This window comes from Polypterus senegalus, chromosome 4 (genome assembly GCF_016835505.1).
Source record: "Polypterus senegalus isolate Bchr_013 chromosome 4, ASM1683550v1, whole genome shotgun sequence".
NCBI classification, from domain to species: domain Eukaryota; kingdom Metazoa; phylum Chordata; class Cladistia; order Polypteriformes; family Polypteridae; genus Polypterus; species Polypterus senegalus.
Genome location: NC_053157.1, coordinates 214,253,595 through 214,274,381, shown reverse-complemented (window position 1 = coordinate 214,274,381; position 20,787 = coordinate 214,253,595). Strand labels below are relative to the sequence as shown.

The following is a 20,787-nucleotide window of genomic DNA, read 5'->3' as shown; positions in this document are numbered from 1 at the left end:
CAGAGGACCTTTGTACCTTTAGTTCCAATCAAATCGCTCCAATGATGGAATTTTACTGACATGTTGATTCTCACAGGGCTGGTTAAGCCTGAGGTTATTTTTTACGGACTTTTTACAGAAGGTGAAAGTCTTTGTAATTTTTACTGAGATGTAAACGTGCAGTGAAGTTACTGACATGAGCTAATCAGGCGAGATGAAAATCCTCTGGTAAAAATGACTTTACCTTACCTGCTAGTGTAAGACTAATCCCATTTAAATAGGGTTATTGACAGAGCTGCTTTCCATGGCATTTATTGTGTTGCTTAGTTGTATGCATCTAAATTGTGTTTTGTACAGTTTGAATGCAGCATATATGCACAAAAGGCAAATAATTTTTCATTCTGCAATAGATCCTGTGGCCGGCAGTGTTGCTATTCCTTTAAGGATTTTTCCACCGATGCGCACTTGCAGTGTAGGTGAACATCTATGTCATATGTGTTTTTGTTTGTTTCAGCGTGAAATCACTTTCATTTTAAAACACCATTGTTAAATGGAAACGTAGTTGTGCGGATGTAGCCTGAGTGACTTCTGCCTCCATTTACGCAAAGCACCCAGACCCTTTGATGTATGGGTGGTCCCGTGGGTTTTATTTACTCACAGGGAAAAGCTTTGACAAAAATGTCCTCTGCCGTTTTTATTGCTTCTTCATTAAATCACGTTGATTGAGAACCCGTCACCCCATCTAGATTTTATGTTGACTGGACAGCCTGTCCTTTATTTTGTCTTTTGTAAGCAATTCCATTAATTCAATTATGGTACATATTAAACAAATTGGTCGGATTCACTTTTTACATACAAATCGACATCATTCATCAACTCTTGCTCTGGTTGCTGTACTTTTGTTAAATGCGCATTACATTTTTATATATTCAATCATAAGGATATCTGAGATTACCGTTATTCATTTCCGTCTGCTCGGGTCTCACTAACCTGCAAATAACGTCAGTTTTACAGTCTTGCAGCAGGTCCAGGCAGTTGCGCCGCTCCTTTGTTTCATAGGAGCAGGCAGGGACGATGGTCTGTCGCCTGCGTTCTGCACAGGCCGTGTCAGTGCAAGGGCAGAAGAGAAGCTCGTGCGTGTACTCAGGAGGCACTCGGTCGAAGAATTTACGGAGGGCCTTGTTGCATTTGGGCCGATTGCAGGAGCCGGGCTTGACAGAAGGCTTGATGCAGGCTGACACATACTCAGTGCGGAATTTTTGGCACACCTCCGCCACATTGCAGGCCTTGGCCGCATCCAAGCAGCGATTGACAGGAGTCATTCCAAATTCAGAACCTGGGAAATAAAAAGGACCACTCAAGCATGGCACAAGCACAAGCACCAGAACAGTTGTGCTATGGCAATGATTTACAGGTCAATGTGTATGACATTCAAAAGTACAACATGTTATTTACATCAGAAAGAAATGAAAAAAGGACATATTTAAAATGCAAATAAAGTCAAAGGAAAAATATCAGATTCTGTTGGACTTCATCATTCATTCTATTACTTATATTTTTTTGCTTGTTAGCTATTAATTCCACTAATTTATTTATTAATATTTTGCATTGTGTTCTCTCCAAAACTACTTTTTGAGTTGACAACCATCCTGCTACTAATCTATAGATAATGCCATAACTCTTCAGCTTTTCTAACAAAACGCAGTTAGAAATGAACATGGAATTTTAACAACATGTGATTGGGGGAACTGGATTTGAGTTTTAGAATAAACTAAATTTTCAAGAAGATACCCACCGGCTGCAATGGAAGCAAGCCTTACGTAGTCAAAACCTTTGTCCACCAGTTCATAGGGGGAATTTTCCACTAGATTCATTCCTACAGCAAAAGAAAAACAGACATGAAAATATGCAAAATTAGTAAATATTATTATTTTTTTACTTATAGATAATATTTTGGGCTTTAGAATATTTTACTTCATAAGATTAGCATAGATAGATAGATAGATAGATACTTTATTAATCCCAAGGGGAAATTCACATACTCCAGCAGCAGCATACTGATAAAAACAATATTAAATTAAAGAGTGATAACAATGAAGGTATAACAAACAGACAATAACTTTGTAAAATGTTAACGATTACCCCCCCAGGTGGAACTGAAGAGTCGCATTGTGTGGGGGAGAAATGATCTCCTCAGTCTGTCAGTGGAGCAGGATGGTGACAGCCATCTGTCGCTAAAGCTGCTCCTCTGTGTGGAGATGATCCTGTTTAGTGGATGCAGTGGATGCTCCATGATTGACAGGAGCCTGCTCAGCGCCCATATTTGTAACTATTTGGAAGATGTACACAATACGATGACTTTTAAGCTTTGTTTATTGTGTTTTCTTTTTAAAGTTTATTTTTATTCTATTCTTCTATATCAGAGGTTTTCTACTGGTGTTACTTATGCAGCCCCTGGAACTGTTAAATGCACACCACAGTTTGGACAGTTAGTTCAATATACCATATTTACTCACCATATTCTCTCCTTACCTGCCATTAAATAAGGTTTTTTTTTCCTGTTTGGCCCCCACATTATTGATGACTCAAAGTATTTATTTTATGAAAGACAGAATTTTAGAAATTCCAATTAGTAAATGATAGTGTTGTGTCTACTGAGAGATAATTAGGAGAGTAGGATTATTAGGTGGGTTGGGAAAAACATATTGCAAAATGTTTAGGGTTGTTCCAGGATGCTTTGGAACAAGAGGTATAAGAAATATAAGAAGAAATATAAAGTTAAACCAGGCTTGGCCATGTCTCTGGTGGTAGTAAACTGTGTAAGGAGAATGTTTAAACTGGAGCACAATGACAGTTACACTTGAAAGTGACTCGAAAATTAGTCTCTTCAGGAGCAAAGGTGGTGTAATTAGTTTGAAATATAAGTGGAAACATTAACAGTTTAAAAACTGTTTAAAATATTATTAAAAAATATTTTTTTATGTGTCTGTTCAAAGTTATGTGTATTTTATGTGTCATTGGTATTTCTGTTAATCGTGTCTCTATGTTACGTTTGTAGATGTCATATATAATTTTTGTAATTGTTGTACTGTTTCTCTAAATGTAGCTTTGTTCTTTTTGGATGGAGCCCCAGGAGGCAGGATCACCCTGATATCATCACTTCTGTGCCCTGCCTTAGGCTGTTTAAATTGGCTGAGAAGGCTCAGGAGTTGAGAATACTCATAGGAAAACATGATAATAGTATGAATGATGCATGTTATCAGAAATACTAGGACATGAAATGATTGTTTGTCCTAAAAATACTATAGAACAAGTAAACATGATTAAGAAAGTAAGGGGACATACAAAAGGATTCTTTGTGAGAGAGTTGAGCCAAATAAAGTATAAAGTGCAGTAGTTGCTTTTATAGTCAAAACAGGTCTGGGTGAGAGAATCTGAATTGTTCATTTCTGTCTCACAGGTAGTGGTAATGCACCTTTGAAGGGGATGCGGACATGAGAACAAAAGAAATGTAACAACTAGAGGAGGCCATTCAGTCCATCAAGCCTGTTTGTTTAGCTAATAGCTAAGCTGTCACAATATCTCATCTAGATCTCTTCATAAAGGGTGTCAAAGGTTTGTTCTTCAATTACATGTCTCGGTAGTTTGTTCCAGAGTCCCACAACTCTTTGCATAAAGAAATGCTTCATGTTTTCAGTTTGAAATGCACTTCCGCTTAATTTCCACTGTTGTTGAGTACATGATTTACCCCTAAATTTAAAGAATTCTGCTGGATCTACTTTAGTAATCTGTATCAGAGGGGACTGGGCGGTCTCATGGTCTGGAATCCCTACAGATTTTATTTTTTTCTCCAGCCGTCTGGAGTTTTTTTTGTTTTTTCTGTCCCCCCTGGCCATTGAACTTTACTCTTATTCGATGTTAATTAATGTTGATTTATTTTGTTTTCTTATTGTGTCTTTTATTTTTCTATTCTTTATTATGTAAAGCACTTTGAGCTACTGTTTGTATGAAAATGTGCTATATAAATAAATGTTGTTGTTGTTATCACACCATCAGGGTAGTCAAAGCCCTGCTTAAAATAAAAACTGACTAATGAAAAGTGTGAGCTGGATAGTAATTACTGTAAATTCATATATTCAAGGAAAATACCACAAAAAATGTGGAAGCGCGGGACAGCTAAATTCAAAAAAGTGCACATCAAGTGAACAAATTAGTGAAAATTAATAGTTGAAGATATACACATAGAATAAATTTTTAAAAAATCAATGATGTCACAATGATGCAAAAAGAACAAAAATCAAGTAAATAAACACACACATATACATAGATAGCTAGCTAGATAGATAGATAGATAGATAGATATGAAATGCACTATATGATAGATAGATAGATAGATAGATAGATAGATAGATAGATAGATAGATAGATAGATAGATAGATAGATAGATAGATAGATAGATGTGTAATCCACGAGTCACAAGGTGGTTTTTGGAGCTAGAGCCTTATCGGTTTTCTGTCGTCTATTGCCAGGCCTCTCTCCAAGCCAATGCCAATGCTCTTTCTTGTGTTTACCACCTCTTAGTTTGGGCTGCTGAGTCTGGGCTTAGGGAGGGGTGCCATGTCACACACGTGTGCTTGGGATGTAATCAAAATGCTTAACTCAGGGTAATGACATGCTGGACCGATGGTTGGCAATGAGCTCTAGTGCCTGTTCTTCTCTTTCTACAGATCTCCAGAAGGAAAACCCAAGTGAAAATGTCACTTCCGCCTCCAATCCTGATCTCACTTCCACTTCCTGTCCTAAAACACGCCCTTCCTGCCTTCCTACTATTAAACTGACCTACCTGCCATTTCTCCATAGTATCATGTGTACAAAGACTCAGTCCTTTATGAGTACTTGTTTCTTGCAAATTGTTTCACAGTCTACAGCAGGGGTTCTCAATCACAGTCCTGGAGGGTCGCAGTGGCTTCAGGTTTTTATTCTAATTTGTTTCCTAATTAGAAAGCAATCCATGCTGATAATGAAACTTGGTATTTAGCATGTTAATGCTTGGATTCATCCAAGAGCAATTTTAATTACATTTAAAGTTTCCTTCAGTGAGGACATTATCTTACTCTTTTGTGGACCAGAATAGACCTAAACTTAATGGTCTTCCAATTCCTCTCTCATTTATTTCTAAACATTTTTTATCACAGATACTTCATGGTAAGCACGTTATCTGGAAAGCTGCAGGTTTATTGCTCATCTGCATCTCATTATTAACTAATGACTGATTAAGAAAACAGGCAACAATTAAAACTTAAATTCAGCATCTAAAATCTAAAATAGGCAGTTATGGTTTCTGAATGGTAACAGGCAAGAGAACTAAAATTAAGCCCAAAAAACATATTGCTTTAGTAGTAAATAAAAGGGTTCTAATTAAAGAAATGAAAATTTGTATTTGATGAATAAAGACACCTGGGTTTCCTCCGGGTGCTCCGGTGTCCTCCCACAGTCCAAAGACATACAGGTTAGGTGAATTGGCGATTCTAAATTGTCCCTAGTGTGTGCTTGGTGTGTGTTTGCGTGTGTGCCTTGCGGTGGGCTGGCGCCCTGCCCGGGGTTTGTTTCCTGCCTTGTGCCCTGTGTTGGTTGGGATTGGCTCCAGCAGACCCCCGTGACCCTGTAGTTAGGATATAGCGGGTTGGATAATGGATAGATGGATGGATGAATAAAGACGCTAACAAGGCATAGAGTTAAACACCAACTTTCATTATCAGCAAGGACTGAGTTCTAATTAGGACACTGGCTGGAATGAAAACCTGCAGCCAGGACCGTGATTGAGGACCCCTGGTCTATAGGGTGGCTCCCCAAATTTGATTTTGATTTTGATGTTCTTTAGTTAGATAGATAGATAGATAGATAGATAGATAGATAGATAGATAGATAGATAGATAGATAGATAGATAGATAGATAGATAGATAGATAGATGAAAAACAGCAACACTTACAGAACTATGCAATGTCATAACCAGAAGAGCAGTCCTATCTTTTGAGTAAACCAAATCATGAAGCAAAACTCATAAAGAAGAAAATGAAAGCAAAAGTCAAACGTTTTGCAAATTTGGTTAGAGAAGGGGCATTACAAGTAACCTCTTAACCCTTCATATCCATAACATTAGGCGTCACAACCTTCATGGTCAAAATCCAAATGGCACAAAAAAACACTTTAACACTTTAACAAAACAATATAATAGAAAGAAAGCAACATCCAAATTGAATTCTGTAACTCCAAAAAAACTATAATTACTCACAAAATTAATAAAGGTACCAATCATAGCACAAGTATACTAAACAGATTTTTTCTCTTGAATTTTATGCTAGGATGCTTAATGCAGTGAGCCACCGTCTTTACTGAGAGCTGCATGAAGCCATCATATGGAATGACACCATCCGATTATGAGGCTGATGACAGACATCATTATCATAAATAATCTGGTCACAGCAAACATAAAATAGCAGATCCAAGATCGACAGCTGTTGCAAAAAGGGGATACGTTAATGTTTCCATCATAACAGTAAAATAATGAAAACTAACAAAAACTAATTCAAGATGTCCAAAAATGGAACAAATCCATTTTTAGGAAATGCATGAAAGAAAACAAAAGCGTAAAACCAAAGGTCAATTCTGTTTATGGGTCTTACAGAGTCTCCATCTGACCTAGTGTACCTTGGTCACTTTGAAGTTGACTTGTCAGATTGCAATGATGTGCAGAAACCCACTGACATACGGCAGGTCCAAACCTATCAGAGTTGAGTTTATGAAAATGGGAAATACATATGAACAGATTTGGTGATTAAATACATCCCTTTGTTAAGGACCCTGTTTGCCTTTAAGACGTTTATGCTTATTTTTTAACAAGAACTTTCAAGATCTTTAATTTCTGGGAAGATCTTTACAGTCACTGTCTTTACTCTTAAAAAAATTTGATCCTGCCCAGGTTATTAGCATTTTTCCATACTGATTTTCAGAATTGCTACATTGACTTTGCTGTTACTTCTAGCCAAAGAGCAAACCAGACTGGTGTTTCTTTTCAGAATATAAACTACAATGCACAAGGACTCCTTCTTTTTGCTTAAAATGTACCCTAACAAGTATACTTACCATGCAGGAAGGACTGGTGCAGGCTCCAGTAGATACTAAGACAGTTTTTTTCCTTTTTCATACCTCGTTTGCACTTACAACCATGCAAAGGACTGGACAGCAAGGCCGCCACGGCGTTCTCACACTGATTCCGAGCTCCAGGCCCCAGCTTCATGTTGCCGTTACCTGCGACACATTGCCGTAAAGTGCGTAGACGGGGGCTGCAAGTCGGGTCACTTGAGCAGAACTCTCCCGCCCGTAGGCAGTCCCGACTGGAGCTGACTACTACCCAGACACCACCTACAATGGAAAACAGAAGTCTATTTTTATATTCGGCAACAGGAATCAAATCAATTACAGGGCAATTTAGAGTCACCAGCATGGCTGTTTCTGGCGTTTTAGGTGCCCTAAGGAGTTTACTCCTCACCCCTCCTCGGCTGTCTTCTTTACAAAGGTAGGTGACCTCTCACTGGCCACAGGGCTCTGGGTGATTATCATCTAGCTTAAACCAGGAAGCAGCCCTGGTGTGAAGAGCTCCACAGAGGCAGGTTGCCATAAGGTAGCAATGCTAACCACTCATGTTTTCACAGATCAGAAAGAGTTTTACAAAGTACAATAATATGAAAAAAGCAAATGAAAGAAATAAGACGTCATTCAGAGATGGCAAAGCATGGGGATAGAGACACGTGGAGGAGTCTACAAAGGTAAAATTGAACCGAGTGCCCACAAATGTATCAGTCAGGGATTAAAATAAACTGGTGGATGTCAGCCACCTTCACACTGATGAAGCCTCATCAAAATGCCTACGCAGCGATGAACTCAGAATAAGATCCACCAACCTAAGAGTAACTGCTTCAACAGAAGTTACAAAAGTGAATAAAACTAATTAAAGGGTAAAGAGAAAAATGAAGAAATTAAGAGGCATTTTACTTGAAGTCTTTCTTTAGTTTTCCCTCACCTCCTTTTCCCTTGGCTACATGCATTTATTCATTGTTCACCATTTGATTTTTTACTTTTTGAAAAATAGACTTAATTTTTGATATTTTGGCAGAAATTATTCTCCATCTGCTTCCATCACTCTGTCACAAACACAACACTTTAGCACAAATGTAGGAACGGTCCTCGTTATTCATTCCAGCTACTTTACATTTTGATTTTAATATAGTTTAAATAATTTCTTTTGGTATATGGGACACCTAAATGTGTTCCGTCAAATACTCAATACTCATTAGTACCAGTTAGATAATGAAAATCCCTTACCCCTGAATTAAAATGAGTTGGCGAATAGATACGTGATTTTCCATCAGTGCTTCACCAACTGTTCTCTGTTTACAGTTTCATGAGGTTTTTCAAGAATATTTTTGTAAGCATTCAGAATATTGGAATTCAAAGACCACATATTTTTATTTTGTAACTTCCTGAAAAAAGTACTGTCAAGCAAAAGTGTGGCTGGAACACAAGGTTATTCCACCATTGTGACCCTGAGCAAATCTGTGTCAATAGCTCTGTACACAGTGTTTACTATTGTAAGATACTATATAAATGAAGATGCCCCATGATGGATTTGTACCCACCCTACGGGTGATGTCTGCTCCCTAGATAGATACATAGCAAAAGTCAATATATGATAATGAAACCACAAGGGGGCACCCAAGAGCTGCAAACCACAGACCCAGCAAAGCACCACATGTTGGTAGGGTAAAATAATGGAGTTTTTTTCCTTTGCCAGGAACCTCTTCACAATCCTCCCAATAACAATCCACAATTATACAAGAAATCACAATAAGCCAACGATTCTTCCTTCTTCTCCACCTCCACTGAGTTTTGCCTACTACCTCCTGACTATGACTCATCCATGTATGGCACCGGGCATCTTTTTATGCCATAACCCAGGAATGCTTCTGGAGACACGCCCCATCTTCCAGGAAGATCTTCCAGGAAAGTAAGGCTGTCCTTCCCCAACAGCACCCTCTATCGACCCCAAGGGACATCTACAGGACTGCACTTCCGGGCTTCATTTCCCTAACACCCCTGTAGGTGTCCCAACTGGGTTCTCATATGAGGATCACTGCTGCCTAGCACATGGGGGAATGGAACCACTCCAATCCATTATTTTATACTGGCTGGGCACAGAGTTATCTTTCCACCAAGTTGGCCAATCCGTCCATCATTCCTCTCAGGCCTCCCGTCCAGGTAATAACCCAAGCTCATCCCTGGCTGGGATGAGCATTCTTTTCCCACAAAAGATAGATAGATAGATAGATAGATAGATAGATAGATAGATAGATAGATAGATAGATAGATATTCTTTACAGAGGCTCAATAAAAAAAATGCTCCAGCACCCCATAACCTTGAGTTACAATACGTAGGTTCAGAAAATGGATCATGTTAGGTCACTTCTATCAAATTTCTTGAGATAAAACAGACCTCCTATTAAACACACAGATTCTCACTAAGACGGAGGGTGGAGTTCCCCTGCCTGATCTATAACTTAGAACATACTGTGTCTAGTATCGGCAGATCCTCCGTTAAGGTTATCGCTGGTTGTTAAATAATGTGATTACACAGAAGGGTAAGCAGAATCTAACAAATACATGATAATTTGAAATATAAATTTAATTATATCTTAGCATAGTATACAATAAAGAAATAAAACACTGTAATAAGGAATTTTATTAATAATGCACAGCATACATATCAAAATGCAATAGACAAATAATTATATTGAACTATATTTTTATACAAGAATACAAATATAAATACAAAATATAAGGTATAACCAGGAACATATGTAATACCCCCTTTTTTTCTTAAATTATCTAACATGTCTAGTAACCAACATAACAGCCCATATCAAGAAAACATAGTAGTATAGTAAGTGCCAAGAAAAATCTGTGTGACATATATAAAAAATAAAAAATAATAACTATGTACCCATCATAAGATCGATACAAGGTGACAAAACAGAACAAATAGATTAATCAAAAAAAAAAAACAGTGTGAGCAAAATAGAATGAACCAATCAGTTTAAATTATACAGAAGCCGAAATGTAAAAAGAGTAATCAGAAAGCCTAATTGGGCAATGCATTTAGGAAACCCAAACAACGTGTCACTGGAATCCTGTCCATCAGTATCACAGGACGTATAGATCTAACCAACGTGTTTTGAGGAGAAAACCTCTTGTTCAGGACACAGCAACAAAATACTAACTATATATACAGTATAGGGCGGCAGGGTGGCGCAGTGGGTAGTGCTGCTACCTAAGGACACCTAGGTTTGCTTCCCGGGTCCTCCCTGCGTGGAGTTTGCATGTTCTCCCTGTGTCTGCGTGGGTTTCCTCCAGGCACTCTGGTTTCCTCTCACAGTCCAAAGACATGCAGGTTAGATGCATTAGCGATTCAAAATTGTGCTTGGTGTGTGTGTATGTGTGTATGTGTGTCCTGCGGTGGGCTGGTGCCCTGCCCAGTGTTTGTTTCCTGCCTTGTGCCCTGTGTTGGCTGGGATTTGCTCCAGCAGACCCCCGTGACCCTGTGTTAGGATATAGCGGGTCCTGCACTGGCTTCAAATCCTGGTCTGGTCACTGACTGCATGTATTTTGCATTTTTTGCCCCATGCCTGATGAAAAATTGTAGCTGCGTTCTGAAGTTCTGCAGCTTCAGCGTGCTTAATGGGATTCTGGCAAAAAGCTTGACACGTCAAAATGATTCCACAGACAAAATATTTTCATTTTAAAAAGCTTTAATAAAAATTCAAAGTACAATACTTCATACAAAAATAAAGAAATGACAGGTATTGTACGAAAAGTAAAGTTCGGTTTAAGGCTTATATTTTGTTTAATTTCTTTAACCCCTGTCATACAGCTGAAACATTTCTAAACGTTCAGAAAACTATATGCTTATCCCATTTTCATGCTGTTAATGGGTCTTTTAGTCCCTGCCAGCACTGGGAGCTATTCTAATAAACAACGGACTCAATTAACACACGGTATCTTAGTTATAGCAAGAAAGGTCTATCTCTTATGAACTTTCAGGGGGTAAAGGCTATACCATTGTCTATGGCAATGAAAGAAAATTCTATTCTATTCAAATTAAAGCATTCACTTTATAAGATTGGCTCTTACATTTTTGGCCCTTAATTGTTTATGCTGGAGCAGAGATAATTACTATATTTTACTTCAATAAGAGCCACAAACTGTACTTTACGCTCACTATAGTTTTCAAATCAGCAACGCTTTGATGAAGAAAGAAATCAAATGGATTTTCAAGGGGTCTTCTTCCAGTTTTCCTCCCAGAGATGCACATTTTATGTTGATTAGTAAGTCTAAACTGCCTCTATGTGGTTGTGTGCATGACTGCACTCTATAATGGACTGGTGCCCACCATCCAAGTATGGTTCCTGCCTTGAACCCAGTTCTACTGGGATAGCCTCTGGTACCTCTTGTAATCCTGAATTGGGTTAAGATGGAGCAACAACAGAGACATAGAGACATGAATTAAAGTAAAGAAAGAAAAGTGAGCAGCGGATATACAGTAAGTACGTGCTGAGCCACAATGGCATTGTGGAGTGCCTTGTCTCTTTTTTATGATGGGGTGTGGTTGATGGGTGGAATTTTTTTCAGACTGAGTCATACAGTGAGTGACTTGTTTTGAAAGCTGCAGTGAGCCTTTGTAGACAATTACACAAAAGAGTAAAGTGTCACTTTCAATAGCACTTTTCAGTCTTCAATATGATTAGAATCTCCCGAAAAGATCTGGTTTAGCGTTAACTTTGGAGATAAGCTCAAAAGCCTTATCAGGCTAAAAATAAGAAGTGGAAGAAAAGAATCAAAGCAAATACATCGAGCCACACAAAGACAAATGGCAGCCCGGAGATGAACAGTCATTATGTGTATTGTTAATAAAACAAGAATCTGCTTTGTTCACTCTGACTTTGATCACAATCACGTTAGATTGGATTAACTTTTATTGCTTGCTGGTCAGGCTATAAGCTGAAAAACGATGCAGAGAACGATAAATTAAACGTCTCCCTTATGTTTCTAGGTTTATCAAGTATTAATAAGCAGTGCTGTGTGTGCATTTGTGAAGCTAACTGTGTGGCAGCACAGGCACTCACAACTGTTACCCTCATCTTGGTGTGCCAGTGATGGTTATACATATACAGTATGTCTTATGGTAGACTACGGTTAGCTCTCTCTTTGGCTTCATATTGTAAAATATAATTGAATTGTTGTTTAAATCCCTTCTCGGACTCCAAGTATAATTTTTTAATTAGGTCATTGATTACCTGGTCAGAGGTAGAGGGGTTTGGTAGCAGACATGTATGATTGAGGTGAGGAGTGGGGTTGGGGGAGTTGTTTATGGTCTATGTACTGAACTGTGAGCTGCTTCAGGTCTCAAATTGTTAAAACTGTGTTACCCTGACTACATCACTTCATTTGTCAATGTTCCTTTCATTGACTTAAACGTTCATTCTAAGTTCATTTAGTTAGTTTCTGGCTAAGTTGTCCTAATATGCCATCCAGATACTTACGAAAAGTAATCAAAGTTCCCACTTCAGGTGCATGACTTGGTTGTCTGTTCCAGAGTCCTACAACCCTTTAATGGAACAATTTTGCGCTAAATTGTCCACATCTTCAATCTTTGATCTCTACCTTCTCCTCCTTCATCCCAAAGATCTATGTGCTGGGTTTATTTTCAATACTAGATTGGTCCACACTGAGTTAGAGTGACATGCAATTCAGTTTTTGTTCCTAGTTTTAGTTTTAGTTCCTACCCAGCACACTATATGGTCTTGATCTGGCATTCCAACAACTATAAATGGGGTGTTTTAAAAAATGGGATGTAACAAACCCACGTGAGGTTCTCATGGCACTGCTGACATTTAAATCTTGTTGTACACAATTAGGATATTGGGCACTTACAGTTTAGAACCTCATCATGAGCCATCCTTTCACTTGAGCAGAAGTGCTCAGTATACAGTCAGAGAATGTTCAATAAATTGTTTCATTTGTCCAACTTTACATCACTCAAACAATAAAAACCATCTTAAAAATGTATTTATGATTTTATTTCTGCTAAGCTTTGGTGGTAGTCTCACAAGTTACCTGTCAAGCTGTATGACCGTGAAATTCTCACGAGAAACCTCTTTTCTTCTTTATATTTGAAATATCTTCTTCTCCATAGTGTTTCTGATGGAGTCTCACCAGTGCTTTTTTTCTCCAGTTTATGATTTGAACGTTTCTTAACAGAAGGATTCAAAGTTGTTCTTGAACTCATGATTAGAAAGATCTGACTTTCTACAGTCTCCACTGTATGACTGGAAGGGACTTTTCTGTTCTATGGGACTCGTCACTGTTCTTCTTCGTTTACATGACTAGTCTTGTTATGTGTTTAATGTTTATTTAAAGTCGGCGGTCTTCATAGGCCAACCTACACTTTATGCTGTGTGGACGCTAGAGGTTGCTGTTGCCCCTTTAAACCCAACAGACAGACACTCAGGACACAGGGTAAAAACACTAAGAAGTATTTTAATAATTCTCTTCTTTAAATAGTGCCCTTCCAGCACAAACACCCACAATAAACAGGCAACTAAATCACAAATACACAATACTCTTTCTCCTCCACACCTCCCAGCAAGCGTCTGGCTTGCTTGTTCGGTCTTCAGCAGTCCTTTATATAGTTCTTGATCCGGAAGTGTTTCTGTTCTTCCTTCCATGTGATTTGCCAGCGCTTCTGGGTCAGAGTGAGAATTCAAGTTTTTTCATCAGCCCGGAAGTACTTCTGGATTTCTGTCCTCATGACTTGACAGTACTTCCTGGCTATAAGAGAAGCACAACTCCCCCATTCCTTCCATAGCATCCCCTGGCGGCACCCACAGCACCCAACAGGGCTGAGGTAGCGAACTCCAAGTCCCAGGATGCCCTGTGGGTATCCAGGGCACCACTATACTCCAGGGGAGCTGCCATCTAGCATCTTGGGGAAGGCAGTGTCCAAAAGTAGCTGCCTTCCCCCATCCTTTCATTCTCGGGGCGTTCTGACTGGGTTGAGCTGCCGGCTGTCCATCTCAGCTGCTTATTTAATCTCTCATCGATGACTACTTTTCTACTGTGGACAGATTTTTATTCAGCACAAATTGTATTCAAAAAGTCTAAAACATCCATTACAATGGGAGACTCATGCTGACCAGCGTTAGAATACTGGTGGAACATGTAGACCTACGGTCCTCAAACGAAAGGTGACTGTAAAGGGTGAAGGCCATCAATATGATGAGAAACTAGAATATGAATTTTGAACATGTATGCATGTCCTGAAGGAGTATCAGAAGAGGCCTCAGATGACAGCAAAGACAAAGAGCAGTTGATATTGTCATATTGATATGTGATCATCCAATCCTTAAATAAAAGGGAATGGAGACTGTGTGATTTGTCCAAAAAGAAAGAATATGTTATTGAATAAAAAAGAGTATGGAAAACACAGAGACAAAGCAATGTAGGAAAGTGATGAAACATTAAGCAAGAAGCTTTCAATATTGTGTATTATAATGGCATTGGTCTCGTGTAAAAGTGTTGAGGAAGTACTTTTTCACTCGTGGAAGCTATATGATACATGTCTCGTGCTTGTATTTCGTATTCTGGTTTAACTTGTGTTCTGTTAGTAAACGGTGGGGCGCATAGACCAAGGAAAGAATCTATAGCACAGGACATCACCCATAGCCGTGCTCTGAAATATTATAAAGACGAGGTAAACTTATTTCATTCAAAGTCAAAAAGTGGTACAAATCTTGGCATCCAGGTCTAAAATTAGTACTGACTAGTACTGATTATACATTGTGTTTGAAGAAATGTGTGCTAACCAAAAAAAAAATTAGTAATTACTTTTACTCACTGCCATATTGTAAAAAAGCATGTCTTTGAGCTAGAAAAAAAAATCACAGTTAATTCTGTTTCATCATGGCTTTCTTTTAATTCTGTCGATGCTTTCGTTATTTCAAAATGCAGTTAACAATGGTTGTTAATCGATATTGTGAAGCGTCACAGGGTCACCTTCTGGGCTCATCAGAGGTATTCACTACCGTTCAGGGGCACCAGGGGACGTGGTCACTGACTCTTTTATCTCTTTTTTCACCTACAGCTCTCAGAAGACACCCACTCAGGGCAACTGACCCCGCCCCTTCTAGTCCATGAGCTATAAGAGCAGGGCTCTTCCAGAAGGTGGCAACACATTTGGGAGATGAGCAACCCGCCAACCGTGAAGCCTGACTGCTCTTCAGAGCCTATTTAACTTTAGCCAATGGCTGATTATACCTTGCACCATTGTGCACCTGTTATTTTGCCCTACTTTATTGTTTGAAGTAAACAGGGTGCATTTCATTTGGACTCATGCATTCATCTCTGTTGACAACAGAAGTTAATGGTGATATGCATGTGGACAATAGTGTTGGCTTCATCAAAAATGGAAGGCTGCGCATTTCAGATTTATTGTTACATGTGGTGTCAGTCAGTCAGTCATTTTCCAACCCGCTATATCCTAACACAAAGGTCACAGGGGTCTACTGGAGCCAATCTCAGCCAACACAGGGCACAAGGCAGGAACAAATCCCGGGCAGGGCGCCAGCCCACCGCAGGACACAAACACACATGCACCAAGCACACACTAGGGACAATTTAGGATCGCCAATGCACCTAACCTGCATGTCTTTGAACTGAGGGAGAAAACTGGAGCACCCGGAGGCAACCCACGCCGACATGGGGAGAACATGCAAACTCCACGCAGGGTGGACCTGGAAAGCGAACCCAGGTCTCCTTACTGCGAGGCAGCGCACACTTGGCAGAGTGCACAATGGTGGGCCAAATGACATTGCATTATGCAGTGTATGTCAAATGTAAAAGATAGTGATTGGCAACACTGCATTGAGCCAGTTTTAGACTTATATATTTGTCAGAAAATGTGTTTTGTAAATTCAGTTAGGCTAAACACAAGCCACCATTAGACAAAAGTCAAACAGGAAGCGTATGTGAATGTTGCTATCAAAAGATACAGGAACCCGAATCACATTGTCGGAAGACTTATTTGTGAGTATAAGCAAATCATATACCTTTCAGCAGCTGTCATCACATTTCTTGTCCTAATCTCAGCTGAGATAATTGTAATGAAAACCTGTTGCCGAAGTTGTTTTTGTGTCAGAGCTATGGAGTGTTTGCTCATCAATAGTTGGCGGCTCAGTGATGTGTTGCAGGTTGCACACTGGTAGCCCGTCCTGTCAATGGTACAAGGGAGCGTGCATATTATGTCAAAGACGTAAATTGCAGCCCACACCTTCAATTCATGGGTTGTGTTTATGTCAGGCCAACAACGTGATCTGTCGGCTGAACTTGTGGTATCCGTTATATGGCAAGGTACACAGCGCTGGGCTTTCCTGGCAGTGGTACGTGTAGCTGTGTTCAATTCCTGCACGCAACTCCATTCTACTTGCATGCAATCATGCATTTCCTGTCTGAGTATGTGCACTGCTGCATGTTCAGTGGTGGTGAAAAAGATCAAATTTTGATGTTGCGATGAACAAGATGCCAAAATGATGGGGTGAATTGCACGAACTGTTTATGGAGACCTATGTCAAGTTTCTAATGCGAGGGACACGTGAGTATTTGCATGACCGATAGACAGTCATTCAATTTTAAATACAGTGCCATGAAAAAGTATTTTCCCCTTCCTGATTTCCTCTATTTTTGCTTATTCATGACCCTTATTTGTTTCTGATTTCCAAACAAATTTAATATGATACAGAAGACAATCTGAGTAAACACAATGCACAGTTTTTTAAACGATCATTTAATTTATTAAAAGAAAAAAAGTTCACCAACATCTATGTCACTAATGGGTAAAAGTAGTTGCCCCCTCTGAACTTAATACTTGGTTGTGATCCTTTAGCAGCAACACCTGCAATCACACACTTTTGGTAACCGATCAGTCTTTGACATCACTCTGGAGAAACGTTGGCCTAGTTTTCTGTACAGAATTGTTTTACTTCTGTCGCATTAGAGGGTTTTTAACTAAGAACTGGCCATTTAAGGTCCTGCCACAACATCTCTAAGGAGTTCAAGTCAGGACTTTGACAAGGCTACTACAAACCCTTATTTCATTTCAGCCATTCAAGGTGGACTTGCTCTAATGCTTTGGATCATTGCCCTGCTGCATAATGCAACTTAAGCTTCAGATCACAGACTGATGACTGGACTTCCTCTTTCAGTACGTTTTCATAGAGAGCTGAATTCATGTTTTCTCTCAATTATGACCAGTTGCCCTGGCCCTGAAGCACCCAGGCATCCCCACACCATTAGAATATTAACACCATGGTTGACTGTGCGCATGACGCTCCTATTGTGGAAGGCTGTATTAACATTACGACTGATGTACTGGAACCTATGCCTTCCTAAGAGTTCCATGTTTTGACTCATCAGTCCTCAGAACATCATCACAAAAGTTTTGGGGTTAAGCAAGGTGATTTTCGGTAAATGTTAGACAAGCTTTATGCTCCTCTTGTTTAGCAGTGGTTTTCGCCTTACAAATATCCCATGGATGCATTTTTTGCCCAGCGTCTTTGTGGAATCATGAGCACTGACATCAGTCGAGTGGAGAGGGGCCTGCAGTTCTTTAGATGTTCATCAGGGTTCTTCTGTGTCTTCTCTATGTGCTCTTGGACTAATTTTGCTAGGCTGACCACCCCTATTACTGTTTCAAGTTTGCTCCATTTGAAGATGATGACTCTCACAGTGGTTTGCTGGAGTCCAAGATTTTAGCTTATTATTCCTTCCTCAACAGGTATATTTGAGCAACTTTCTTTCTCAGGTCTTTTGGGATTTTTGATTGATTTTGACTGAGGACAGGTGTGCAGTCTTTTGAGACATTTTAGCCAACTTTACATTGCTGGATTGGTTCTATTTAGGTGATGTCAAGATTCAGTAGGGCTGGCAGCTTTCACTCCTGGGGTCTGTCTAGTCTAATTTAATCCATTATCAATCAGATTGGTTTCATTAGTAGATTGAGTGATAAGGGGGGCAATTACGTTTTCACACGGGTGATATAGGTGCTGGTGAACTTTTTTACTTCAATGAATCAAATGATTGTTTAAAAACTGTGTATCGTGTTTACTCAGGTTGTCTTTTGTAATGGACTGAATTTGTTTGGAGATGAGAAACAAGTGTTATGAATAAGCAAAACAGAAGAAAATCAGATGTCTGACTGGCCCGATGTCCTCTTGTTATATTTAAATTATTTCAAACACATGCAGTGAGCTGCACAGTAAGACTCAGTTCTTTTTACAGGGCTTAGTAACATTTAGTCAAATTGTGTTAATGGTTTAGTAAGCAGATTCTTATAACTTTAGGAGGAGTTGAAAGAGGCTGAGGGAAAAACGGATATAAATGAGTAAAATGAAAATATATATATGTATATATTTTATCTATTTTTTTTCCTTAAATTGCTTCAGGGAATCTTTGACACATTGCTCTAGTTCTCTGTTATATATTTGTAATGTTTCTTTGTTATGGTTACTACATGCCGATTCTGTCTTTAACATCAACCTTGCCACAGGCTTTGAGAATGTATACATTTAATAAATGTAAAGAATAAACTAACAAAGCTGGTGGCAGCTAGAAATCGGTTATTTAAATTAATTTCTCTGGCACTTAAACTCTGAATAAATGTTCGAACAAACGAACATTCTTTCTTTCTTTCTTTTTTTCTTTCTTCAGGTGTGGAACTTTTTTTAATTGGTATAATACAAAATATTTAAACCTACTTGATACAATTCAGGCTTGTGGGGCCTGGGCCTCACCCAGCAGCACTTTGCTCAAATCAGGAAACAGCTTTGGACAGGATGACAGTCCATCCATCATGGATATTTTATAGAGATTTAAAATAAATAAAGGATTTAAAAGTCAAACTTATTCATTTTTGAAATCCTCTAAGCAAAGTACCAGGTGATGTAAGCGATTGGCACTCTGGTCTAATACAGTAGGATTGGGTTCAAGTCCTGAATCCACTACAAATAGGGTACACCAGTTCATCAAAGATGCTTTACTAGTATAGTAAACAGTATGAAGCTTTGCCAAAACTTTAAACTGAACATTACAGGATGCAGCATTACAGATATATTCTTATCGCATGTTATATATTAAAATATATATGGGCAGTGTTTAAGTGATTAGGAACCCTTGCACACCTGCTTATCCATGCAATTATCTAATCAGCCAATCATGTGGCGGCAGTGCAATGCGTGAAGTCGTGCAGATTCAAGTCAGAAGCTTCAGGTGATGTTCACATCAAGCACCAGAATTGGGGCATAATGTGATGTCAGCCGTGGAATGATTGTTGGTGCCAGACGAGCTGGTTTGAGTATTTCTGTAGCTGCTGATCTCCTGGGATTTTTAACACACAACATTTTCTAGAGTTACTCAGAATGGTGTGAAAAACAAAAACTTTCAGTGAGTTGGCAGTTCTGTAGACAGAAACGCCTTGTTGATGAGAGAGGAGAATGGCCAGAGTGGTTCAAGCAAGGTTACAGTAACTCAATTACACTGTGGTGTGCAGAAAAGTATCTCAGAATACACAGCATGTTGAACCTTGAGACAGACAGACTACAACAGCAGAAGACCACGTTGAGTTTCACTAATGTCAGACAACATCAGAAAGCTGCAGTTGGCACTGGCTCAGCAAAACTGGACAGATAAAAATCGGAGAAAAGTAGCCTGGTGTGATGACTCTTGATTTCAGCTGAAGCACACTGATTGTAGGTGCCAGCAGCATGAATCCATGGATCCAACATGCCTTGTGTCAACAGTCCAGACTGGTGGTGGTGGTGCAATGATGTTTTGAATGTTTTCTTGACATACTTTGGGCCTGTTAATACCAATCACCCATCGTTTGAATGCCATGGCCTGCTTGAGTATTGTTGATGACAATGTTAATCCTTTTATGGCCATAATTTTACCGATCTTCTAGTGGCTACAGTACTTCCAGTATGATAATACACCATCTTGATCGTAAACTAAAAATGACTTTTGAGGAGGTCCAGTTTTACATGTACTACTGCGGGTATTTGGTCTGTGCACAATTCAAGTTATTTTTGGGGAGTTATTGGCAATTGGACCAATTCTAAATTACAGTTTATTAAAAATGCCACTGCCTACAGGTGCATTCAGTGCCACCACATCTATGATGGATTATCTAAAATACTGCGACCATTGTGGAGTGCCTCCATTGATGTCTAAGGAGTATACACGTCTTTTTACGATACAAGACACCGGTCTCTTCTAGCGCTCTTGTCCAAAGACATTCAGTTATGGAAGTCTTGTGCTCCGCTTACAATAAAGAGAATCACCTTTCAGGTTTTCATTTTCAAGGACTGCTTGAAAATGTGTTTTGGTGGCACAGTGGTAGTGAGTAAAGAGACCAGTGCTTGCGTTCCGGGTCCTCCCTGCATGGAGTTTGCATGTTCTTCCCGTGTCTGCAAATGTCTTCTTGCAGACGCTCTTGCTATCTCCCACTCTCCCTGCAATGGACTGGTGCCCTGTCCAGAGTTTGTTCCTGCCTTGCGCTCTATGATGGCTGGGATAGGCTCCAGCAGATCCTGGTTACCCTGCCTAGGTATAAGCGGGTTAGAAAATGACATAACTTCACATGTTT

At 39.3% G+C, this 20,787-nt stretch overlaps 1 protein-coding gene across 1 annotated transcript in view; it reads right to left on the bottom strand.

The window, feature by feature from the left end:
• The window catches only part of gfra4a (GDNF family receptor alpha 4a), a 413,106-nt gene that overhangs the window by 165,677 nt on the left and 226,642 nt on the right, over nucleotides 1-20,787 (bottom strand). Inside the window, exons 2-4 of the mRNA XM_039751932.1 lie at nucleotides 7,125-7,403; nucleotides 1,775-1,855; nucleotides 970-1,315 (exon numbers count right to left, since the gene is read on the bottom strand). Of these exons, the coding sequence (XP_039607866.1) occupies nucleotides 970-1,315; nucleotides 1,775-1,855; nucleotides 7,125-7,403 (706 nt within the window). The remainder of the gene's footprint in view (nucleotides 1-969; nucleotides 1,316-1,774; nucleotides 1,856-7,124; nucleotides 7,404-20,787) is intronic.